A 20,603-nucleotide genomic window follows, 5' to 3' on the forward strand; every position below is an offset into this window, starting at 1 on the left:
CCACAGAACTGTCAAAACCTGTCACTGAAGCTGGCACGTGCCTCAGCCTTTGCCACAGAATAGTCTTCATTCACAAATTAGCGCATGTTTTTATGTAAGCATGCATATTAATAAACACAGGCATACTCAACCGAATCATCTGAACCACGGTCTCTCTCTCTCTCTCATACGCTCACTCACTCACACACACACACACACACAGACACACACAAAGAGAGAGCTAAATACTGCAAAAATAACAGTCAAAAAGTCTTTTCACTCACATTCCAGTCCTCCATCAGTACACGCACGGCTTCACGGGAAATGTATGCTCTTTTCCAGGTGCGTAGTTTGCCGCTAAGCTGACCCAGTAAGTCTAGGACTGTATGCCTATGCTCCTGGTATTCAAGCTTAATACCATGATACTTGGCTGTGACTCGAACACTTGTGAACCTAGTACACACACACACACACACACACACACACACACACACACATTTTTATAAATGGAAGAGTGATTACATGGGATAGGTGTAAGCAAGAATGCTCTAAGATTTTGCAGACCTTAAAGAGTAAGATCAGAACAGACTATTTGTCACACTCACCTTCGTTTCAGTTCCTCCAGTTTGTCAGTGGGCACCAGCATCTCCCCATAGTCATCCATGTTCTGGAACCTCTGGAAGGTCCTCACATGTTGTGACATCTCCTCTAAACATATCTAACACAAAGAGATGGGAAACATTCACATTCATTCAATTAACCATTCATTCATTCATTCATTCATTCATTCATTCATTCATTCAATCACTCACTCCTTTGTTCATTCATTCATACATTCACGTGTTCTTTCATTCTCAGATACATGTTCATTCTTTCCATCTAAAAGGAAAAAATTTGACATTAGCCATACAGGTACTACTCTAAACTATGGTATACAGTGTAAAACCTACTAGTTATTCAGAAAACATTATGCAAACACATTGCTTGACCCGAATGAAGTATATGTTTATCATTCAACTCTCACACACACACAGACACAGACATAGAAACAGACACACACACGCATACACGTACACACACACACACACACACATACATTTATATACATATATAAAAATGTGTAAACACATATAATTTGACACATTGCTTATACATTTTATACCCCATTTTGTTCAGGCTAACCTTTAGCAGTTCTTGCTTTTCTCTGGCTTCTGCTGCGGCCTGGGTGTGGTCTGATGGATCACTCTCCTCATCAGCCAAAACCTCCTCCACCCTCAGCAACCAGCGACCGGTTGCATCCAACGGAGCAGGCAAACTGAGGTCCAGCTCTGTCTTATACTCACGTAACTGTGCAACACACACACACAAACACACACACACACATACATACAGACATACAGTTACACAGTTTATATAAAATCATATATTTTTAAAAACCAAAACAGGATTCAAAGCATACTCTGTCAGCTTCTATAATCTTCTGCTTCCACAGATTTCTCAAAACTCAGGCAGAGCTTTGGAGTACTGCATTAAGACAAGAATAGATATGTTTTAAACAGCCATCTACCCCGTGCCCTCCATATAAAACCTGATGCTGGTCAACTCTCACTTTCTCTGCCAGGGAGTCCCATGCTCTTCTCAGCGCTCTCTGTTCTTCACTCGGCTGAGGCGTTCGCTTCATCGCTGTTAGCAACGGCATCACAGGCCGACGCTGCTCATTGAAGGACACCACAAATGTCTGGAACACCTGAGACACATACACACATCTCACTGTGCCATACACACAGGTCACTGTGACATACATACCTATGTATAAATAATATAATATGCCGTACGTACATAGATCACCTCACAGTATGGCACATCTCCCAAATGACCCAAACCAAAGCTAGAGTTTCATGACTCATGGCTTTTGGTTTTGGTCAGAGTTTGTCATGTATTTGGGAAGTGTAGTTTTTGTTTTGGCCATGTGGTGTCCTAAGTCTTTGTTTGTGCCTGTTTAGTTCATGATTGATGTATTGTTTTCACCTGTCTTGTTCTGTCTGTCTATTTAAGTCTTGTTTTCTTCAGTTCTTTGCTCAGTCTTGAGTTGCTACTGAGTGTACAATTCCTGATCAAGCCTTCTAGTAAGCTCTGTGGGTTTTTTTTTTTTGGTTTTCTTGGATTGCCCCCCCTGTTGCCGAACCTCTGTTTTTGCCTGTTTTTTGGACTAAGATTCTGCCTGCCGTTTTCTCTGGTTTTGACACTGGATATCTCTGCTTACCGGTTTTGACTTCTGCCTGGAATTGTTTTCTGATTTTAGCCTGACTCCCTTGGATACCTCTGCCCTGATTCACCTATTAAAAGAATCACCTGCTCTGCATTACTTTTTGTCTTGCTTTCTGCAACTGAGTCTTGCGCTTGGCACCAGGGTAAGGCTCTGGGCTTTCAGGCCAAAGCCCCGGGTTTGATTCCCAGGTCATACGTCACAGAGTTGTGATCTTGTATTTTCAATTTTCTTAGTATCTTTCTATCAAAACCCTGCAATTTCTGTGATTATCTAAAATAGATTTACCATTCCACTGACAGTGGTGGATGTCTCAGCATTGAATTTCCTCTTTCTCAGATTTCAAAAGATTTAAAATAATCAGAGACCTATTTCCAATGTCTTCCATACTGTCTGAAATGTTCTTAATCATTTGCACACATGTCGGGGTTAAAGCACTGATTTTTCACAATCAGTTTTTAAGACATGGAACATCATTATTCTCATTCAATTTCATCCAGTCTATGAAAAATGGAAAGTGATACTGATTAGATTTCAATATGTAATGCTGTAAACAATACAGAATACTAATAAACACTGGTGAGCTGAAATTACATGTCACAAAACAGTTGCTGATGATTTCATTACAATAAGGGGAGCATTACAATGGGCCCAAATGTGAAAAAGTGTGAAGGTTCCACTTAAGAGAGAGGTATGAATAATGTAATTTGAGTGCTTGTGTGCAATGTGAAAGTTGAGTGAAAAGTCATACGTGGTATCTCTCTGCATAGCTTTCACCCTCTGTGGACTCCCATCCCTCCAGAAGCTCCTGATAGGCCTGTTCTAGCCAGCAGGTCACCTCCTGAGCCTTCTGATTGGCTGAGGTCTGGAGGAACAAATAAAAGCTGTTGATTCACTGACACATTGTAGACTGGTGGAATAATATAGAAATTATGTTCCAAACCATTTGCTAATGGATAAAAGTTACATTATGTTGATTCTGCATTTAGAAGTGATTACAGAGTACAGTCATTATAGGAAATGTGTACATAATTAATGAAATTCCTGTCTTGTTTTTTTTTTCTTTTTTTTTGCATTTCCCCCTTTTTTTCAACCAATTTAGTCATTGCCAATTCCCGTGCACCCACTGTCCTGTTGCTTACACTGCCTCAGTGGTGGCTAGTGTCTCTCCACAGTGCCACCTGAGTGCCCTGAAATGACTTCCTCTTTGGCTAACATTGTTGGTCCCACTAAAAGTAAGAATATCCAGCTATCTACAGGTATCTACAAAACTGCAGCTCTAGCATACCAACAATCTCCTCCGTGCATTAACCCTTCCTGCAGACTGCCTGCATGTCAGTGGTGGTCAGCTGTTGCTCTAAATGCAGATGGCTGAGTGTGAGAGCTGAAAGGGCAGGCTGAGAGAGAGAAAGGGTACAGCAGAATAAGGTAAACTGGGGAGTGGGAAATGCGGGGGATAGAGGGGTGGGCGTGGTCATACTTGGAAAGGGCTTGTCCTGATTAGTCTCAACAGGACAATACACAGAGCGTTGGAAGGGCTGAGAGCCAAGCGGAAGAAGTAATCATAAAAATGACTGATCTGATTTAAAAATGACATTGATTCGCTCTAACACAGCACTTCCAATACAAAAATCTCTCTCTCTGAAATTCCAATCAATGCATCAATTAATTAATGTAGAGATCTATATTTAATAGTTGAATAAAAAGAAGTTAAATGACAAAATTGATTTTGTTTGCTCCATCACAGTACCAAAAACAAAAGAGGGTGAAGGATGAGTTTACAGTGCACTGGCTTTAAGATCTCAGTCATCAATCCTTGGGTGCTGCTTAAAAGTGGATTCTCACAGAGTAACATAACAGCAGGCTGCTTCACACAGAATCCTCTGAGATCCTTCAGAGAGTTTCATTCCAAATATGTGCAAAGCCTCTTCCCCTAAAGGCTCCTTTCTACAGTAAGGACACGCACCCTGATTGACTGTAACTGCAGCAGTGGGATCCTGACCGTGGGTAGTCAGAGTGTCCTGTCTGGCATTCAGTCATTCAAGTCTCAGACACACATCCACTGAAGACCTGAGAACCCATAACCACACCCTAATGAAAAGACTAAACGGGCTGTGTTTGTGTGTAATAGGAGAGGTATGAGTGAGAGAGCCTTGGGTAGGCACTAAAACAGGAGGAACTTGTCATAAATGACCTTTAATTGCCTTGACATTTGGAGTTAATCTTGGCTGTGAGCAACAAATACATTTTTGTGTAGTCCGTTTTCAGTCTAAATCTCCTGTGGCATTTGGGAATAGGCCTACAACAGAAACCAAAATTCAAGGCATTGTGAGGTAGCGAGTATTAAGAATCTGTTTTATGGACTCAGAGAGGTGAGGAGAAGTGAAAGCTGCTGGACTGAGGGATAAAGAGAGCGTGAGGAGGGGAGGAGTAAGGTACCTGTCGGAGAGGAGAGGCAGAGATGGCAGGAGTGAAGTTGCTGGGCAGATTGATGGGTGAAAGGCACTGGGGAGGGGTCAGATAGTGAGCCTTTACCAACGAGGCCAAAAGGAGGAGAGAGGGAGGGAGGGAAGGAGAGAGCACAAAGAACGGAAGTGAAAAAAAAAGTAAGAGATAGTGCTGACATTAAAGCAAACAGAACCACGCTGATAGAGAAAAACCCTAAGTGACTAAGTGACATAAAATAAAGCAGTACTCTGTGTATGTAAAAATGGGACAGATATTTAAGCTCAAATGACCTACCATAGGGATGAAGAGTGCAAAGAATAAATGTCACCCTATGGTCTCTTATTGTGGATCCTTATTTCCGCATCACCTCCCTTATTAGTCTACTGAGAGGAGGTAGCAGGAGTGTCAGGAGAAGGGCCTCGGCGGGTACCGTGTATCTCACCTGTGTGTCTTCCTCAGGCACGGGCATGTCTTTGGAGTACTGGAGAAACTGGGCAACGTAAGTCATAATGGACTTCTCATCTGGGTCCCGCACATCCACATCTGTCCAGAGTAAGCCAGTCAGCAAAACACACTCACTCCTCAATCCCATTCACATGAAGCAGAGCCTCCAGCAGAGGCAGACTGGACAAAACTTTAGTGAGAGTGCCATCTGTACAAATGACTGGCATTGCTTTTAACAAGTTAGCATAACCTCCACATAACTACATGCACTATTCTCAGTGTTTAATGATCAAAGTATCTTTAGTTCTTTAGGCATGCATGAAAAAAGGATCAAAAATATGGAAAAAGGAGAAAGCAGATAAAATGACCCTTTTCAGGTGTGTGAGATTTAGCAAACACATATCCATTCACATACTTACCAGCCGGGTCGAGCATTCTGGGGATACGGAGCTGCCGTTCTGCAATTTGGAAAGCTTTCTCCAGGTTCTGCCGGTTGGTTCTGGTTCTAGCCTCAGACAGATCTACAATGTCTGGCCGCAGAGCACAAAGAATGGCCAGAAACACCACACCACTCCTCCAACTTGCCTTGAAGTCCTTTACATTCAGAGTACATCCAGATCTGAGCAAGAGAGAGAGGGAGTGACAAAGAGGGGGAGAGAGGAAGATGAGGTCAGGTTTAGGGGTAAATCCAAAATTGCTCCCCATGCAGAGGGGAATCTATAAGCTGATCAATAATCTTCTATTATGAAGGTGGTTAGCCTAAATGAAATCAGCATTAAATAGGATGAGGAGGCACCTACCCTAATTTAAAATATGGTGCTTATTCTAAATTGGGCAAGTACTGAAAAGTGAGTATTTCAGACTGGACTATTAGGGTACGCTTCCACTGCAGCAAATTTCGCTTCACTTTCATTCAGGTTCAATGGGGGTGGAATTCGCTCTGACTGGCGAAATCGGAGGCGAATTCGCCGAGGCAAGTGGTATTGAGATGACGAATTCTCAACTTTATGCAAATGAGAACCAACCAGTTCAGCGTGTGATGTGTTTGGTACGTGATGTTCTCTTGAGAGGTGGGAGTAATAAAAAAAGTCTGACCAAAATGGCGGAGGCTAAAGGCTACACGTAGCATGAAAACATGTATATGATTAAAAGATGTATGGGCAACCATTTGTGTCTACATCAACACGGGTTGTTGTTTACATGTTAAATGAACTTAGTCAGGACCAGAGCGGCAGAAAAAACTCTCTCAACGGCTCTGGTTAGGGCGAGTGGACCACTGCATACCCTCATTTAAGCACTCAAACTTTGAGTGAGGTGACTTTCTTGCAGTATTTGCGAACCACACCCCCAAAGCAGACTTTTGCAGGGCGAAATTCGTGAGGTGTTTCGCTGTGTGGAAGCCTACAGTTAGTGTAAGGCTACTAGGCTACTACTCCAATGCCATTAGTACAGTCAGGGGACTGTTCTTTATCAGACTAGTACAGTAAAGAGGCCATTCTAAATCAGATTAGTAGCGTAAAGAGACCATTCAAAATCAGGCTGGTACACGAAGGGGACTGTTCTTTATCAGATTAGTACAGTACAGGGGCTAATCTAAATCAGATTAGTATGGCACGGGGACTAATCTAAATATGATTATTACAGTATGGAAACTAATCAAAATCAGATTAGTATAGTCAGGGGACTTTTCTAAATGGCACTGGTGCAATTAGGTGACTGTTCTAAATTAAGCTTTTATGGTATTGTAATTTTTCTAAATCTGATTAGTACTGTAAGGAGGTTATTGTAAAGGTGATTAGTACCATAAAGGGCCAACTGTAAATGGGAACAGAATAGTTAGATTAGTGTTCAAAATAGGACCGACAAAGAGAGGTGACTGTTCTTAATCAGATTAGTACAGTAAATGACACCATTAGAGGACTGCAGTATTACTGTAGAGACAACTGAATAAGTAGATTAAATAATAGTAAGTTTATTAGCCTTACTTGTGGCATTGTTCTCTGACCCAGAGTAGCAATGCTTTCTTAGCAGAAACGCGGAAGCGTGCGTGTAGGGGGGAGCTGCGGGGGGGTACAGGACTGCTTCGAGCACTGCTGGTGGTGGAGCTTGTGTCAAGACTTGCCAGAGACTCCATAGATGACTGTCTGGAGCTAAACGAGAGGGTGTTGGCCAACTCCTCAATCTGAGGGGAAAATACAAACATAGCATGTGAGGCCTGACTCCACAAGACAGGCTAGGTAAGGCAGACTTCATATACTGTGTGTAAATATCTATGTGAGGGACAAACAGCAGTGCAATATGTCTAACCCAGGACACAACACAGGGGTTCAGTCCAACTATTTTCAGCAGGTACAGTCACAGTGTAGAGATATTTACAGCTGGTTGCCTCTGAAGAGGCTGCAATTTTCAAAGGGAATGCAGACTTTCATTCTATGTTGGAAAATGCCAGGTATGAAAGATAAACTGACCTGAAAGTGGATGATGATGGACCATATCAAACCCAAGATGATGGAGGGTTTGCCGTCCATAATGTCAGAGACGTTTATATTGACCAGTTTGATCTGAGTGGTCACAGAGAGTTTGGGTCAGGAACAAGCAAAGACAAAAAAGAAACCAAGGGAAATACTGAAGTTATTAGTAAAACATTAATAATGACTAATTAAATAAGAAATGTTGACCCGGTGATGTACATACAACACAGAGCATAGCAACACCGTTACACTGATACTGGAAGGTGCCAACGGCAGGAGTAAAAGACTGTATTACTCTACAGAGCCATGGGTTAATATAGAGATTTCTGACAGCCAGGTAAACAGATGTTTTATCTATTTGTTTTATCCATGTTCACGTAACTAACAGTGTTTTCTAAAGACAGCTGTTACATCAACTGTCACAACAACTTATACATTGGCGGTTAACACAGTATTATGGACTGTGTTAAACACTCATCTCACCGATTTCTTCCTGAGAAAGGCCAGGGCCTTCTCTATGTTAGTCCTATACTGAAACAGTCCCCTCCCCTTCTCTCGACCCTAAGATGGAAAACAACAACAAAATCACAGACAAGAAAGAATGCTGAAGAGAACTCCACTGGAAATGGAGGAAAAAAAGATTGTAAAAATCTGTAAAAAAAATACATTAGAACCATGTTTTTGGATTAGTACTGCACATGGTTGACACTGCACAAATTTAAAGTGTTCTTCTAAGCTACAAGAAACCACCAGAACCAGGCAAGTGTAAAATCAGCAGTGTTAGGTGAACTCCTACAGTGTTAAACTTAATCCAGTGTAACATTTTAAGAGTGAGAATGGTCCAGTTTTACTCTGTAGGTTAACAGTGCTGTTTGATTAACACATGTGCCAGCAGTGTGATTCAGTCTGCAGAGGTTCTGGTTCATGCAACCTGCATGTTCCCTGATTTATGTGTTTCATATCACCATAAAAATCCAACACGCAGGTAGAGACATCCATAAGAAAGGAAACACATTCATAAGAAATAAAACACATGTATCATGACCAGTCACACAGGGATGAGGAGATACTCACTATGTGTTGACCACTCATCACCTCCAGCAGGTCCAGGAGTCTGCTCCCATCTCTAAAGTCATTAAACAAGTCCCGGACCACGCAGGGCGGCTGCCTCTGTGAACCAATGAAGAAACAGAAAACACAGTTACAACTAAACAGTGTTCATAGTGATAGAAAGGCAAAGACCATGCCTGTAAGAGCAGAACTGAAGTGTCTGCAAGGCATAATGGGTTGAAAAATGATTAGACAGAGAAGTGGAACTGGAGAATAAATTTTAGAATCCCTATGATTAGTCGTTTGGAGAGTTCAGTTTAGCCTATTTCCTCCTTCAGTGTTAAGTGCTGTTCATATTCCTCTGTGTGCACTGAATGCAAGAAAACCATACACACACACATACACCCACACACATAAATACCCCCTCCACACACACACACACACACACACACACACCTCACCTTTAACGTCTTTGAAATGCACTGTGGACCCACTGTAAAGAACCAAATTATTCATGAAACCTGGACTTGGCTTGACCTTGCCTCTAGTGTCTTGATTGACACTCCAGTGCTGACACTACAGTTCCTGTACTGGCCTACCTATATACAGTCCTACCTACCTTCCTCACACAACATTACTACATGCTTTGAATACATGCACGTGTATGTGTGTGTGTGTGTGTGTGTGTGTGTGTGTGTGTAAAACCATTTGGAGAATATTTTGAAAATTTATTGTTGACATACCCAGTACTGTTAACATGGTGGATGTGTCGGCCTCTTAAGGTCTGAGCATTAAGACAACCAGAGTGAAACCTTATCCAGCGGACAGAGGTCAAAACTTCCTTTACACAGCTAATGGGTAACTGTTTTAATTACTGAAGATTACTGGAATTCTACGCCTTTATTTTCTTTGAGTACTTTTTGGATTTGAAAAATAGTGTTCACACAACTTTCACGCCATTTTTGTTTACCCTGATTCCAGTCACCCATGATGTCTCATGAGTCCTCCTCACATAACAGCTCCCTCAGTCCAGTGGGCAAAGCTGGCACATTCCTCCACTGAGACTTGTGAAACAAGCTACTCACAAAACAACGCCCACAGCTATTTTGGCACCTGAACATCACTGACCGCTGACAAACTGAGTGACCAAACCCATGTCACACATGGTCGCTCTGCCTTTAACACTGTCTGTAAAACATGGCACAGCTGGTGTCCGAATCAGGAGTGAACCCCTACACTGTGGGACAGGGTCTCAGTCAGGTGCATCATTCCTCTCATGTGTTTGAGTTTACAGTATGGATCAATACCTATGAACTTTCAAGCACTTTTTCTTTGCCTTGGATGTTGTATATGTATACATCAGTGGACTCATCCATTAGTGTTGAGGTTTTGAACCGGTTCAAGGAAACAGTGGATATTTCGCTAGGAACAAAAATGACATCTTCGGATAGCGGACATAAATTAACAGCATGAAAGTGAAATGTGGTGTGGTCTCCTTATTTGCAGCTAGAGGAGGTAAACATTATGCTACACACCTTATAAAATCTAGGTCTTTGACATCAACTTCATTAATGTTTGACAGATAGGCTACCATGTAAAGAGAACTAATGTTGGAAATAGCTAGCTAGCTCCAGTTAGGCTAAACATAATGTGCCCCGCATAGCCTATTAGCAAGCTTGTTAACTGCAGTGTTAAAATGACATAGTTTGTCATTTTTGCCATTTAAATGTTTATGATTGACAATGAGCGCAAAACAATCAAATGACCGGGAAGCCACAATGGATTTCGGCAGTCCCGGCGCCATGGGTGGGCACTGGGGGGCCTGGCCCGCCCTGGGAGTCCCTGGTGTCCGCCCTGGACGAGTCTGTTTGCGTCACCAACCCCACTTGTTACCAACCACCAGTCCTAGCTTGTTTACACAATATTTTTTATCAACAGGCAACTGTAATCATTATTGTTTTGTATATACATAACTCCTGAATAAAAATAAAAATAAAGGTTTGTTTGGTCTGTTTTTTTAAGAAATAATTTAAATGGATTTGATCGTTTTGTCGATAGCAGAAATGATCTGGTTGTGTGTTAAGTCAGTAACGTCAGTAAAGATGACTGTTAAAGTCATTTGTAAACAACTGTGCTGTGCCATCTAGTAGTACGAGAATACGGACATACAGCATTTCTTTAATCCAAGACCACCAAGGCTGGCAGGAGAGAGCGGCAAAGCACTGTTAGGCAAAAGCCCAGGGTGTAGCACTTCGGAAGAGGTCGATCCAACTGCCGAGGCTAGTCATGCCGTCGATGCTAGTAGGTCTAACGTTACTTGCCAAGGCCAGAACCTCAAGCAATGATCGTCACAAGCGGCAGTGGCAGGGGATCTCAGCTTTGAGAAACCCAACCAAGTAATCTTGAAAAACTTTCCTGCGCGCCTTTTCTCAGGCAAAAAAAGATCGCTCAACAGCTCCTGGTATGGAGGCAGAGACTGGCTGGAATACTCTGTTCATGCAGATGCTGCATTCTGCTACCCATGCAGAATGTTTCGATCACCATCCTCTGCCACCGACACCACATTTACGATTACTGGATTTTGCGACTGGAAACATGTAGTGGAAACCAGGAAAGGACTTGATAAACATTCAGCGTCAAAAGATCACCAGATTTGTGAAGCTATGTGGAAGGAAAAGGAGAGACGGATTCAGACCGGTACAAAAATCACAACTTTAATCAGCTGCAACGCAATAGCTACTTCTTGTCATCAGTAATCGATGTCATCGAGTTCCTTGCAGTGAACCAGCTACCTTTTAGAGGTGACCATGATGCTTTTGATTGTATGGGTGAAGATGGATGTGGATTATTTTTGTCCTTATTTGAGTACACTTTGCGGAAAGATGCTATGTTGGCCAAGATAGCGCAGACGATCCCACGCAATGCTAGGTATGCTAGTCATGACATTCAAAACACTCTGATAGAAATTATGAGTACTTTGATCACAGAGCACATAGTGAAAGAGGTTGGCGAGTCGTTTTATACGTTAAACTCGAGATCCTACAGGATGAGCCAACTGAACGTCCTCTGACAATTGCCACTGCTGACCAGGGGGATGCAGCTACACTGACTGACACAATCATCGAAGAATTAACAAAAGCAGGACTGGTCATTCTGGCACGGTCTCAGTTATTCTGAGATCATTTGATGACCTAGCCACACTGCTCTGAGCAATCAACAGTACTCCAGCCTATGGAGCAGATGTGCGAGTTGAAGCAGCGGGTTTACTATGGGCCATGTCTGAACTCAGCTTTAGGTTCATTGTGGAGATGGTGCACAAAATCTTATCATATCTCGACCCCCATAATAGGATGCTACAAGCAGAGAACATGGATCTCTTAACAGGTATGCAACTTGTAAATTCAGCATGTAGGTGTATTGAAAATCTCCACTCTGAGACAGAATTTGTGACACTCCTGAAGTGCTGCAAGGATGCAGTAGAGCCTGTGCCAAATAAGAGACGACGCACACTGAACAATCCTTTGCTATGTATGTAGTTGAGGACAGTGTTACACATGAAGATCTCAGCGATGAAACAGAGCTATGCAGGATGTATTTTAGTTGTATTGATGCAGTTTGTGGAGAAATGAAGGAACGCTTTGGGGAGCGCAACTGTATGCTGATGGATGCGCTCAGATCTCTGGACCCAGAGGATTCTACTTTCTTGGATGTGTCCAGAGTGAAACCTTTACTGGACCTTACTAGTACACCCATTGTAGAGACTGAGTACACAGTGGCTCACCACTTCTTAAGCGTACAAATGAAGGACTCATCTCCATCCGACAGGCGGGGGTAAATGGACAATGAGAAAAGTTCTACAACACTTTAAGAAACCTCTCGAAGCAACGCAAAGCGTGGTTACACCGCTCAAACATGCTTTGACCTTTGGTGCAAGCACAGCACTCTGAGAATTCTTTTTCCACACTAAAGAATGTCCTTACAGAGCATCGCCTTAGCATGCCTCATCGATGCAAGGCCAATTTAATTAAGTTGGCATTTGAAAAGGACCTAACCAAAAAGTTCATGTAGGAGTGGAGGGACAACGTTTTAAGAAGATTTCACTCTGTCGCACAACATGGCCTGCTGCTCTACTAATGGTGAGTAGGCTCGCAACCTAGCCTATTTTATTTTACACAGACTATAGTCCTTGTTTAGGCATGCATTGTGAAAAACCCTTAAAATAAAGCATATAGTTATATACAACGGCAAAAAATAGCACTTTGAGTAGACCTAGTTTTATATTATTTTTTGTGTTTAAACTTGTTGGAGGTGAGTTGCTTACATTTGACTATTTTGCAAAGTCCCTGCCTTTTAAAAACCAAAATGTAACAAAAGATAGGCCTATAGCTATAGGCTATAACAACGAATAAATAGGTAAATAAAACTTGTGTTTAGACTGCCTCAGTAGGCTAGGTACAATAGTATGATGCTTTCACACGGCTCCTCTGTTGTATCATGTCATTAGAGTGATGCGTTAATTCTTTGTTGTTTTTTTAGTCTAGGCCTATATGGTGGTTGTCTCGGATTTATCTGGTTCAAGATCAAGTAAATAACGTGGTTAGACGTGTATGAATTTAATGTTAATTTGAAAGATGAGTAATGGTATTATGCAATGAGGTTGATCTAATTTGTGTCCCCCCCGAAAAAATGTAATGCCCGTCCATGAATTTATGTCTGGCAGCGGGTCTGGATTTCGGCCCGAGGACAGATTGGACTACAGCGCTCCTAATTAGTGATGCAATGCATTTTTGCAATGTTTTGTGACATTAGCAATAGAGACTATAGAGTAAAATATCTATCAATAGACATTTTAATACCGTCTGAAATATACATATTGTCATATCACAAAGCCCTACATGGAACGTTATTAACCGGTATATCATTTGGTTCTAACCGGTCTGGGAACGATAATTATAAGGTGGAACACAAAACTGGAAACGTTAAAATACCGATTCTGCTCGGAACGAACCAACTGAAAAAATTCTGGTTTGAAGCCCTGATTAGTGTGTTTGCCAGTGAGCTGGCAAAATTCTGCACCTCTGGGGCATACATAATTTATGCAGTAATATATTAGATAAAAATGAACAAATGTGCTGAGAGGTATTTTCAGTATGTGCGTTTGATCGACATACAAAGTCTAGGTCATGTGATGTCACGTCTTAAAGGCCCAATGCAGTTATGCACAACAGTGATTTGTTACAATAAATAACTCAGCCAGTCACTACTGGCTGAGGTCAAAGAACCCCGGTTCATGCTCTCACAAACACACACACACACACACACACACACACACACAGGCAAACGAAGCAACAGTACTATGACACACAGGCAGTGAGGGTGAGGGTATGTGGGGGAAACTCCTGTTGCTGTCTGTCTCAGTGTAACAAGTGCTGTTTGAGAGAGGGTTATATTTACAATCCCCCCAGCCCCCCCCCCCCCTCCATTTCTCCCTTGCTCCTGTTCACCACCATCCCAAATGAGGTACATGAATGACCTTTACCTAGAGCTGGGAAAACCCACACACTAGTTTATACATGTTTATACTGCTGTTGCATTGCAACAAAGGTGTCTCCTCCATTTCAGTCTGCTTCCAGAAGCTGGCTGGTCGCTAGTTTAATGTTAAACCCAAACTACTTATCAGACTTAACAGTCACATTCACAGAGGTTAGCTTCTTAAATCCAAGCCCTACTGAGATGAAACAAGATTTGTAGGGAAACATGTATTTTCATAAAAGAAGTCACAGTGCATACACTCTGTATGAAGTCTTGAACATATCTTTCAGTAAAAAAAAATGAGTCACAGCAAAATGATCACAGTAGGTGGTATATCCACAACTGAAAATCGTTCTTTTGCTAGTCCCTTCATTCTTTAAAACAATGTAATTAAAAAAGAACAATGATTAGATCAGTGATAACACAGTATGTAACATGTGAACATGCAGACAGTGGTGTGACATCACATTAAATGGATCTCACCTTCGCCAGCTGTGCATTTATCCAGTTGGTAAATGTTCTCTTCTGGATCTGCTCCTGCTCCACTGCAGACAGAAACATAACAGAATAACAACAGAGCGATAGAGACTTAGTATAATTTCAGTATAACTGGCTGGAAACCAAATGTAAAAGGTATAAGATCTCTAGTAAACTCTGCAGCTGCTTTGATGAGTCTGTTTAGAAAGCAATAAAAAAGAAAAGAAACAAATATGGAATATGGATATTAATTGATCAAAAGATGAAATTTCCCTAGAAATGACACCTCACTTCACAATGTAGTCATGACCTAAAGTTCTGGTGACATGTCACCTTACCCAACATTCTTAAAAATCACATTTTTAAAGATTACAGCCACTCTACATGCTTTTCTCAATTCGACAAATGTGTTTTGCATTTTCTTCAAATCTCTGGTTCAGCTGTTCACTCATTCATCAACTGGGATTTTTTTTGTTCAGTCATCCACTCGCTCTTCCCCTCATTACCTCTGTAAATCTCAACAAAATCTGTAATATCCATCACAGAATGGAGTGTCCCTGGTGACAATCGTTCCTCAGGTTCCATGCTCATAAAATCTCCTCTGCAAACTACCTGTCCGTCTTCCACAAGTGCCTCACCCACTTTGAGTTAAGCGAACCCCGCTTCTCTTGCACTTGGGTGAACTCCAGGAACAGAATGATAACTAGAAGGCAGGCACATGTTTCCCTGACCCATTCTGAGTATCTGAGGTAACTCTTAAAGCACTCTTACCAAAGCCATGCTATTCATGGGCAGGTGACGCAGAATACAGCATCTTAACATGAAGAGTTACCGATGAGGTCCTCCTGACCAAACACAAACTAAGAAATGCTTGTGTAGTCAGACACACAGCCCCTGCAGGGCACTGTTGGCTCTTAAAGAGTTTAATGGTAACCCTATACTAACTCAAAGCCCGTGTACTGAGAGATGGCTGGGACTTGCAAAACAGGGTGCCAATCAAGTACCCTCTGACAAAATGATCAGACTCACATGGACTCACAAAACCAGCTCTGGTGCTACTCACAGCCTTGGCCAAAATACATGAAATCAACTCATAAGACATCTGCACTGCTCAATTAAATGTGCTCCATGATGAGACAATGGGTAAGACAAAGGCACTGAATCTTGTTTTTAAATACAGGTCTTTCTTTAAATTCTAGACACTTTGCACTTGCTTTCTTGAGTCAAATGTAATTTACAGTACAGAAATGAAGACATACAGATTTCAGATTACAGACATTATGTTTCACCTGTATTTTATTTTTGTAATCTGACTTCTCATGACATGTTTCTGTAATCTGACTTCTCACCACATGTTGCTGGATAATGTAAATGTTTTTACATTATCCATCAACATGTCGTGAATTGTAAGCTACGCTGTAAAGGTGGGCAAATCACTTCTCATCTGCCTTTGATAGAGGAACTCCAAAAGCTGCCTCCTTCAATCGGTCTCAAGTAAAGCAACATTCTCTGAGAGTCAGTCTCTCCCTCGGGCGGCACAGGTAGAGCAGCAGACCTGAAAATGCTGATACAGCAGCTGAAACGGTGGGCTGGATTTTGAGACGACACTGCCGTCTCATGTAAGGGGCTGCCTCTAACATACATGCAGACTTAGATATGCTCTCAGGGCTTACAATAAAACAACACAGTTCTGACTTGTAAAATGTCTCTTAAGTCTTGTAATCAGCATAGCTGTATTTCCAAAATCACAGTTTTACATAATAATAATACTAATAATACAAATACTAAAAAAAAAAAATCATCATCATATAAGTGTACATGGGTAATGTTCATGCATTAACATTTACTGTGTATCCCTGTCTACACGGCTGTCAGTGCTGGTTCATATTTTACAAACCTGCGACTTTTTTTTTTCGGTATGCACTGTTACATGGAAATAAGAAACAAATAATACATATTTTTATTTATATATATATATAGTTCTCTAGATCCAGTCACACTTGGTACTCAGTGCTCATAACACACGACCAGTTTCTAGTTTTAACCCATACAAACTCAGTTAATGTCCTTTTCGATTCAGTGAGAGGCCTATTGTACATAGCAAGACATAAAGCGCTACAGTTAGTGAATGGACTGATCAGCGTAGTTATTTTATCAAGTAACCATAGAGGCTAAGGAGTCCAAATTTCAGTGCAGACAAACTGTCATTACTGAAAACATGATACAGGCTTAGGATACACGGTAAGCTAAAACTTTACAGGAGAGATATTCATCTTTTTGAACACAAGACAAAAAAGGTATTCTAACTCCAACTGATTATGAACACAGCTGAAAGAACACATCAACTCTGAAGAGTGTTCTCTAGATCTTTGATTCTTCGTCTCAAAATTACTTCATACCCACCCATTTCCTCAAGTGTCCGTCCAAAAGCTGGTCTCAGTTTTTAGCAGTGCCAATCATTAAAGATCACAAAAAGATTGTGCCTTCTGTATGCCGAGCTTAGTCCAAAGTCTGTCCATGAAACCAAAGTGTGTCCTGTCAGCGTCTCTTTGCATTAATGCTTCTTATTTACATTTAAATTCAAACTTGTAAGGTTACTTCTACAGCAATGAGTCAAAATAATAGTCACAAAGGTTTCTGTGAAGGGGTAAAAATCACAGCTCCACCTCCTCTTGACATTTCATTTCAGCATGCCCATACAGGAAAATCATAAAGCATACACATAGACACAGACACACACACACAGATACTCACTACTGAATTTCTCCAAAGCCCTAAGGCCACCGCCACAAAAGCTGTGAGTAATAAGGTGTGTAACCACTCATACACATTACACTACAGGTAGTAGGAACATCAGATATATCTATTAATGTATACATGTATAAGAGATATCACAAACTGCCTCAGCCATTTAATAGTAACTATACGCTGTTAACTAGTGACATGTCTCTGTCAACATTACTGTCTAATTAAAGATAAAAGATTATACAAACAGACCCAGGCCTTTAATCAAGGTTTTTATTCCTGCAAGTTATTATCTGTCTACTTATAATTAGAGCCTGGCCAATGCAGGATTTTTAAGACTGATACCGATTTCGATATTTGAGGATTTAAAAAACTGATAATGATATATCGGCCGATATCATTTTTTTTTCAGAAACCCGTAACATAAACAAAGATGTACCCTAACATTTGTTATGTGTAGTTATTTAAGAGTCCTCACTAAAATAATAAGACATAACTTGTTGTGTTCCCATAAACAGTACTTTGAACAAAGGTACAACAAAATATATGAAAGTTTTGAGAAATAAAAGCTAAATGTACAAAAACACAGAAAAGTAAAACACACACACACACGCACACACCTCTCAGTGCCTATGTAAGGCCCTAGAATTATTTTTGCCACATATATTGGAATGGCAGGTATAAAGTTGTGAGTCAGGTATGAGTAATGGGTGTTGAAGAGGCCAGGGGGTTTTCTGTACCACTGTGCTGCAGCTGGCCTCAGTGTAACAGTACAATAAATGCCTGCCCTAGAGGAACTCTCTCATTGGAACTAAATTACCCAAGTTTAGAATAGAGTGACAAAATGTGTCCGATGTCCAATGTCCTCTAGGACATCAGGATGGCAGGCCTACTCCTCAAACAGTCATATCACAACACGAGAGTGAACAGGCTGGAAAGCAGAAAAAAATGGAAATGGAAAGTCCCACTGAATTTTATTTAGCTCGCTTAGTAAAAATAAATAAGTAAATAATCAATTCATCATTAAAAGATTGGGACTGTTAACTCAAGCTTAATTGTAGTGTTTATTAAGGAAGCATTATAGAGTTCACTCACTCACTCATTATCTAAGCCGCTTATCCTGATTAGGGTTGCGGGGGGTGCTGGAGCCTATCCCAGCGCACATAGGGTGAAAGGCAGGGAAACACCCTGGACAGGTCGCCAGTCCATCGCAGGGCAGACACACAGACAAACACACTCACACACACATTCATACCTAAGGGCAATTTAGTGTCTCCAATTCACCTAACCTGCATGTCTTTGGACTGTGGGAGGAAACCGGAGCTCCCAGAGGAAACCCACGCAGACACGGGGAGAACATGCAAACTCCACACAGAAAGGACCCTGAGCACCCGTCCGGGAACCGAACCCGAAACCTTCTTGCTGTGAGGCAACAGAGTTACCTAGTCTATTTGAAATGATGAAAAATTCATGTACTTTAGCACCCCAAGTGGTCAGTTAGTTTGGAAACTGACATTCTGCAAGGCATACTGAGAGGTAAACACATGCCATGAGAATAAGTCGCGACCATGGTAACCATTAGGATTTACCAAAACAAAAATCACCCCTGAGAAAGACTACCACAGTTCAAAGGTATATAGGGGAGAACCCAAACATCAAAATAGAAAAATGTTGAAAACAAAAATTTGAACCTGAACTTTCTTCCGAGAATACATTATAACACTGGCAAGAACATCACGTCATACAGAACAGCAGGTTTAATCAGTGAATGATGAGGCTACTGCTTCAACTTTTCAGCATGGAAATATCTGTAAGTAAAGGAGTCTTTAGTTTTAGTATGTTGTATGGCAGTCATGGAAAAGTATTGTCAATCATGGAAAAGACCGTCATGAAGGAGATATCTTTAGTGTTGGCACACTGAGGTTACTGAAGTAGGGACATCACATAATTACGTAAATACACTTTAGTACTAAAATAAAAATAAAAACAATGGAATCCCTAAAGATTCCCTAAAGCCACACAGTTTTAGTGCTAGACTAACCTTGCAGGAGGATGTGGACATTGTCAATATCCAAAGGAAGGGAGCCACTCTCCATGTATGGTTCTTCCGACATCTCCATGCTTATGGTTCCCAAAGGAGCAGATCATCCAAGAACAGCCAACAGCATGATGCTAGTCTGTGTAGAATATTCTGGAAAAACAACATTTGGAGAACTCTAAGTAAAGAGAAGTCTAGAAACGACTAACCATAAACTGCTAAAGGTCTCCATAACTGTATTTCTTGTCTCTGACTGTCCAGTAATAAAACTGACCACATATGTCATACAATCATGTAATTCAGTCATGTCTTTTCTGTCACATTGTCTGTTTATATTTAGGGAAAAATTGGTATAAAGCATGTCCTCAGTGCATAGAGTATAGCGATTGTACAGAGACTCATGAACCAAGCAAAGATCCATTAAATTAACAACAGATTATTATATTTTGGGCAAAATTCATGTAACAGACTGAATTCCAAACCATTACTGATATCCTTTGCAGGTATTTCACATCAAACACTTTAATTATTTTATGAAATATCTCCTAGGCTCTGTATGATTCCAGTCTCTGCAGTGACTGTAATTAATTACACAGACCATCTTTACAACGATCCTCATAAAACAGATGTCAAATACTGACAGTGCCAACCTGAGCAAGAGTTGTTAGTTTATGTGTTTGTCAGAGCCTTCATTTTGTAAACATATACTCTGCAGTGCTGAAATATACACGCCTGAAACTTGTCAAACTGTCACACATACCGTAAATGTATGTTGTTATATACTGCTAAATCATGGGATTTGAAGTATGGAAAAATGTTATAAAATCTACATGCCATTGCATTTTAGTTAACAACACGATTAAAACGCCCCACTTTCAAATTTTGTTAACAACAAAAATGTCATAAATTGCCACATAAAGCTGCTAGGTGTAACATTTTGGTCTACAGGAATGCTGTGGATTTAACTCAAGACTGAGTCATTATTAACTGTATATTCCAAAAACAGATATGAGGAAAGAATCTAAAGATATGACTGACTCCGGTAAAACCCCCCAAAAAGTATGTGTGTGTGTATGTATATGTATAAAAACAAAACATACAAATCCCACGCAGCACAACATGCCTAACTGACCTGCAAATATAAAGTCCAGCA

The 20,603-nt window shown here is 41.0% G+C and overlaps 1 protein-coding gene across 1 annotated transcript in view; it reads right to left on the reverse strand.

Annotated features, from left to right (window-relative positions):
• The window catches only part of syne2b (spectrin repeat containing, nuclear envelope 2b), a 126,934-nt gene extending 107,402 nt beyond the window's left edge, over window positions 1-19,532 (reverse strand). Inside the window, 14 exon segments of the mRNA XM_030772229.1 lie at window positions 264-432; window positions 585-697; window positions 1,162-1,326; window positions 1,589-1,726; window positions 2,997-3,110; window positions 4,685-4,774; window positions 5,136-5,236; window positions 5,557-5,756; window positions 7,123-7,319; window positions 7,606-7,698; window positions 8,092-8,169; window positions 8,683-8,778; window positions 14,674-14,735; window positions 19,454-19,532. Of these exon segments, the coding sequence (XP_030628089.1) occupies window positions 264-432; window positions 585-697; window positions 1,162-1,326; window positions 1,589-1,726; window positions 2,997-3,110; window positions 4,685-4,774; window positions 5,136-5,236; window positions 5,557-5,756; window positions 7,123-7,319; window positions 7,606-7,698; window positions 8,092-8,169; window positions 8,683-8,778; window positions 14,674-14,735; window positions 19,454-19,532 (1,695 nt within the window).
• Between the last annotated feature and the right edge of the window lie 1,071 nt (window positions 19,533-20,603).

This window comes from Chanos chanos, chromosome 4, assembly GCF_902362185.1.
Source record: "Chanos chanos chromosome 4, fChaCha1.1, whole genome shotgun sequence".
Taxonomy (NCBI): Eukaryota; Metazoa; Chordata; class Actinopteri; order Gonorynchiformes; family Chanidae; genus Chanos; species Chanos chanos.